Source organism: Ceratina calcarata, unplaced genomic scaffold, assembly GCF_001652005.2.
Source record: "Ceratina calcarata isolate Rehan_Ccalc_2016 unplaced genomic scaffold, ASM165200v1 scaffold569.2, whole genome shotgun sequence".
Classification (NCBI taxonomy): Eukaryota; Metazoa; Arthropoda; class Insecta; order Hymenoptera; family Apidae; genus Ceratina; species Ceratina calcarata.
The window spans coordinates 872088-878248 of NW_017176894.1; the positions used below are offsets into that span (position 1 = coordinate 872088).

Genomic DNA, 6161 nt, shown 5'->3' on the forward strand with positions numbered 1-6161 from the left:
TTATGGCAAAGTATAAGAATATTCGAAAAGACCCTTCGTGATCTTCGGATCACCGGTCTATACGCGTTTCCAACCGGGAAGGAATCGAGAGAAGAGGCTACGGTCGAAGCACGGCTGATACAATTTGGAAGAGAAGAAGAGCGCGATTAAGTATCGCGTAAATTATTCGCTATCTCCTCCTCGTTCGAGGAACAATGAGGAATTTATTTCGCACATTTCTCGAATTCATGGAGCGTTTCGTCGAATAAGCACGTTTCGTGCGTAGCATCTCTACATCTTTAACTGCCGCGTGATTTTGTCGTGTGGCCATGAGTCTCGCCGACTCTTTCCCTCCCAATGACCTTAAGACTTGCTCTGGGAAATGATAGACTCGTGTACCGTGCGAAGACTGCCAAGTAGGATACATGAAACAGTGCGATAGAAATAGGTGATGTTACAGAAAATAATTACGAATCTTGAACCGGCTATCGTCTTGGTTTTCCGAGATTCGGGAGGATCTTATTGCGTAGAGTTTTAAGATTACATTACGTCGATTCAAAACAGTGACCAAGGAATTAATTTCGTGATTGGCAACAGATCAATTTCGTGTCTTTTTATGAAATCGGTGATGCCACAGAGCCGAAATAGCTCAGCTGGGAGAGCGTTAGACTGAAGATCTAAATGTCCCCGGTTCGATCCCGGGTTTCGGCAAAGTTCATTTTTTATTTTCCCACAAAATCTTTGATTCATTCGCGTTTCAAATTATCGTTTTATAAAAGGTTTTTTTTTAACATTCACTTCGTACGCTGGCATACGATCTTTGAAACTGACGATGGCCACTCCGTTGAACGGAACAACCAAATGCGTTTATTCGACCTTCGTTCTATCGACCCGGTTTATCATTCGGATTTGGATTCGTCGCAAACCATTTCGCTGAAATAAAGTTGAATCGTAGTTGTCTTTTTATTTTTTTCACGATCCTTTTACATCGCTCCGAGTTCGTCTCGTTCGTAAAATCAGCTTCGATCAGGTGGAATTGATCGGCAAATCACGTCGCACCGTTGTTAATATCGTGATTCGCGAAGTTACATTTCCAAATAGCACGGGAGCATGAACATCAGCGTTCGCCTGTTGCGCGCGTTGAAAACACGCGCGCATAATTTACTTCGCGCCGCGTGTAACACGGGACGGGAGAGCGAGTAAGACGTCAGAATTTTCGTGTAACGAGTCACGGTTCGTCTCGCTGAAATCTGGTTCGCGCGAGGAACAGGGAAATGCACTTTTGAATCGGACAAAAAAAAAAATCGCACAGAGATGCCCGCCATGGCTGGTCGTGGTGGGGCACTTGCGCAGTCCTCGCGGCGTCGCGACGCCGCGTCGCGTTCGCCGCCCGCGGTTAGTCGGTTTCAGTGTTCGGGACTAGGAGGATGTTGCCCGTCGTTTTGCCGGCGCGAGCGAGGTTCGGTTGAATTCTTTTGACCCTCGATACGCGGCCTATTGTCATGGGACTTAGATAAGTCGTACGCGACACGATCAAACGATTCCGCGTTCCGTCTAGGCACGCTGATGTCCACGTGATAGGCGTCCGTCGGTGCGCGAACAGACAACGTCAGAAACCCTTGAGCGACCGCGATCGTGCCACCGGTCGCACGTGCGTCTCCGTTCACGAATCGATCTCGGCGGTTCGACGGCTGGACTTGGAGCACGAAACAGTGAGAAAATGAGAACTTCATCGTTGCTGGTCCTCGTCGTCTGTCTCCAATGTCACGCCACTGGTTCCCGTGCTGGTAAGCCCGACCGTGTGTACGTTTATTAATTGAACGGGTCGTAATGACGGCCGTTGTCCCGTTAATAAAAATCAATATTCTCATTTACGTGTTATGCGATTGTCATCCAGAATTACGTTGCACCCTGCGATGTTCGCAAACATCTCTCTTTGGCAAGGGTTATTCTCGCAAAGATAACGTTTACGACGTTACTTTTACTGTACGATCGATACGAGATCGTTCTTGCCCACGGATAATTGTCGGTGAATCTGAATGGAACGCGCGCTTCGTAGATGAGACGGTTCGTTTGTACGATACGAGTCGCGACCCGAAATTCCTTCGGAAGTTTGTTTACGGCCGGACGGAAGATCGGAAGAACCATTGCACCGCTCAAGGCCAGCGTTGCTTCAACTTCGTTTTTCTCAGCCTTGGCGTCGAGGGCTTTTAATCGCGATGGAAGAGACGATGCTTCGAAATGAATATTCCATGCTTTCCGAGCTTTTAACGCTTCGATACGTTAATTGGACGAACAGTTTGAGTAACGATCAGGTCGTGATTGAACCAAGTTTGCCCAGTTTCATTTCGAGTTCCAAACGCTACAACTTCCCGTCCCGTTCGTCGCAAAAGCAGACGAAGCGTTCGATCGGATAGCAGTAATTTACACGGTCAAGAAGTTTAACGCACGGTTCGCCTGGAATTGTTTCTCGCAAAACTTCTCTACCCTCAAACACGGATGTTTTATCGGTTATCCCGTCTGAGGCGTATACGTTTCGTCTCCCGCGAGTTGAAATTTCCCACGGAGGGTTTTCGGGCGTCTGGTACTTTGAACGGGGGGTGAATCTCGTGGAAAGCAGTGACTCGTAACAGCTAACGAGCAGGGTGGAACACCCTTCTCGTCCCTGTCTCGCCGGGTCTTCTCTCTGCCTTTAAGAAGCGTCGACGCCTCTCCGCCGCGGAAACGTTTGTTTCCGTCTTCTCGAGCGGCGCGGCGAGGGCAGGAAAAAGAGCCCGAGTAATTTCGAGGGAAATTTTTGGAGCTGAAGTAATGCCGGCACAATTTCAACGATAACCTTCCTTTCTCTTCCCCCTTTCTTTTTTCTCGTATTCTTCCCCGGTTTGTTTGCCCGGTCCGAAGTCTCGTCGAGCATCGTTGTCGGCGTTTGCTCGTAGACGGGCCGCCGCTTCTCGAGGAATTTTCAAACGGGTATCGTTGAGAAGTAACAGGTTTAGCGACGAGATAAATTCTCCTGAACCGAAAGTTTGCCGATCGTCCCCTGAAACAATTAGCTAGGAGCGAAGCATCGTTTGACAATGATCGAGCCGCGATGCGTCTCGTTCTCCCACGGTTTTTACCACTCCATAAGGTACTACACAGACATGACTGCACCGCAATAGCACCGTATCACAGTGGGAACGTAATGGGAACGTAGATCTCCGTAAGTCGGAGGATGTAATTTTCAGTGCCGTAGTCTTTAGGACAGGGTATAGGAAAAAACGTGTAAAAGCAGGGAGCTCAGGGGTCCACGTTTGACACCGAATCGGTAGGCGGGGACTGCCTGCTGTTTAGGGTCCACGTCCTACTACTGTCCTAAAGACTACGGCACTAAAAATTACGTCCTCCGACCTATGGAGACCTACGTTCCCATTACATTCCCACTGCGGTATGGTGCTGTTGCGGTGCCGTCACGTCTGTGTAGCTAGACATTTACGCGTGGACCGCGGAACGAGACGTTCATGATGTCCATTTGAAAAGTGAGCATTTTGCCCTGCATTCCGATGTAGTTCGTTCCTCGGTCAGCTCGATATAAAACTCTTGGTTCTCGCACAGAAAAGAATTCTCGCGGGAAAGGTTTTGGTGTCGACGAAAAGCTCGTCTCAATGATCGCTATTAATCCGTAGCGTACATACCGTGGTCCTCGGCAGACAACCTCGCTCGACCCTTATCCCCGCTCATTGTCCTTTCCGTTGCTCTCCTCTAACTTCCTTTCCATTCCATAGAATTCCGTTTATCAAAGGTCATAGCCTGGCCAGTAAACGAAGCGTCGTTCATCGTTCACGGATCGTGACCGTAGAAAATATGAAATTATCGTCGCGGCATCGGAAAAGTTTCTAAAGCTGAAAAATGCGTCGAGGAAATTTATCCTGTTCTGTGCGTTGTTCGAATCATAATTTTCTATAGCGTCGTGTTCGGTGTTGCGCAATGCGTCAGGAGATTCTTGCCGAGTAAAGTCACGCCGGTGGGGCAGTGATTAAAATTTCTTCTTGATCATCTTCGACTGCCGCCCACGCGAATGGCCAGCAGTCTCGGGATTTCACGGCCTCGCGAATCTGATCGAGTATAAATAAATCCTACTGTTTCTCAAATTATTCTCGCCACTCCTTGCCGTCCTAGTCGAACGTGGTTCCTAGCGATCGAGTTTCCAAAAATTTCTCGTTATCTCTGAGAACTCGAAGCCTGGGGGACGCGCGTGTGTGAGTGAAATTGAAAGGAGACTCGAAGGATCTTCTCTTCCCCGTCTCGCATTCACCATTTCCTTCGTCCCGATGGCGAAACGTTGGACGTGAGCTCCGCGCAAAGCCTCGGGCTTCGTCCGCCTCGTTCAGTGGTACAACCGTGCGTATGGTCGGACCGACGCCGCAAGGCTGCGGTCATTCTGGAAAGACGATATTTCAAAATAAAAGAGAGATCTGACGATGCACTTCTTTCCGTTGCTCGAGTAGCGATGAATCAGATCAGCTGCTCGAGGTTCGTTTGATCAATGGTTCGGTTTCAGTCTCGTTCGGACTCATAACAGGCGAGTCGGACGAACGGCACGAGTCGGAAAACTTTGTACCTAGTCCTGTGGTACTGTTCGCGAGTCAATAACGTTTCTCTGGTCGTCGGGTTCTTCTCTTAAATTGAAACGGTCGCTCGTATCGTGGGACGTGGTTCGGACCGATCCGAGCGTTACTGCGAACCACGCAGTTTTCGACTCAAACGGGATAAATGGCGCGGTGTACAAGGGTAATTTAATGGGCCGAGGACCCAATGGACCGGCTGGCGATTTATCTTTCGGCCGGTACTCGTTTTCGTTCCGAAAGAAACCCGGGGAAAATATCGTCGATAGGAACCGCGTAAAAACGGCCTGACCGCGTCCACAGAAAAATGGGCAAAGACGGAAAAGAAATGATCGCAGGATCTCTCGTCACGGTCGTCTCGGTAGCAATTTTTTCATCGCAGAGTCATACGCGCATCTGCGTCGTCAGTTTTATCTCCGAAACGAGGAGAATCGGTCAAAGTATTTTGTCCTACGTGCAATCGATACGACGATTTTGAAGTCGTTCGCATGAATTAATGTTTCCCGATAAGAACAGAGAAATCATGGTGCATGTCAAAGAAGAGCGATGTTTAACGTTGAAAAATATTTACTTAACTGTGTAAAATATAAAATAGTCTCGGATACGCCGGAGGCGAACAAATTTGTAATGTGTGCGGCATCAGTTCTGCCAGTGGAATTTATTCGTTTCAACCGATGCGTTCACGATTTTGCGTTCTCGTTTTATTATCACAATTTTCCATCGTAGCACGCGACTCGGACGCTTATCAGCTTTAGTCGTATCAATGTTCTCGACACGTATCTCTTGGCCGTCGATGAAAAAGTTCTGAGAGCGACGTCGCCGCCCGCGCCGCCGTCGGGGGTAATAAAGCGCGTAGTAGAAGTCGATGTCGCTGGTACTAAATACGCTTTATAAGGACGGCCGGTGTTTCCGAGTTTCATTCACGGTGCAACGGAACAAAGGCTCATAAAGAATGGATCAGGCGTCGAACGGGTCGCATTTATCTCGGCTAGTGTACGCCCGAATAGAGAGAGGAACTCGTATTTTTCCCCAGTTTCGTTACTCCGTGATCAGATATACGTGCTTTATGCGCTGCTGCCTCCTCCCCGTCCGAGCACCGCCAGATTTTACATTTCCGTCGATCTCACATTTTTCAACGGAATCCTCGTTTACGGCGCAAACGCCACGAAAGAAACGATTCATCGTTTCGTACTCGATCCGTGTTTACTCTTTGTCAATAAGTGTACACGGTAGACGTTTCTCGTTAACGCGCGATTAGACACCGCGAAATTATTGCGGCACGTTCCCGAATCCGAGGCCCCCGGTGTTCGAAGTTGCGTCTCGAACCGCGTATGTAGGAATTGTACAGCGTTTTAATCATTTAAAGTGCATCTAGTCCCTAAAGTTTCGAAACGCGGCGGCACATTTGATCTGACACCGTGGCGCGTAGAGAGCTCGCGATAAACAGAAACTTTTGCGCGTAAACACGTTTTGTTTCGTACGAAAGTGGCAGGGAAATTGGCAAGGCTCTACGTCGAACACGCAAACACGCTCGGGTATGAAATTTCAAATGGTACGTCCGTAGTAGACGAACGAGGT

At 48.7% G+C, this 6161-nt stretch overlaps 1 protein-coding gene and 1 non-coding gene across 2 annotated transcripts in view; both read left to right on the forward strand.

The window, feature by feature from the left end:
* Positions 1-617: 617 nt before the first annotated feature.
* TRNAF-GAA (transfer RNA phenylalanine (anticodon GAA)) lies at positions 618-690 on the forward strand. The gene has a single exon. It is a non-coding gene; the product is annotated as a tRNA-Phe (tRNA).
* Positions 691-1356: 666 nt separating this feature from the next.
* LOC108629524 (uncharacterized) overlaps positions 1357-6161 on the forward strand; it is a 35040-nt gene continuing 30235 nt past the window's right edge. Inside the window, exon 1 of the mRNA XM_018032269.2 lies at positions 1357-1766. Coding sequence (XP_017887758.1) covers positions 1700-1766 — 67 coding nt within the window. The 5' untranslated portion in view covers positions 1357-1699. The remainder of the gene's footprint in view (positions 1767-6161) is intronic.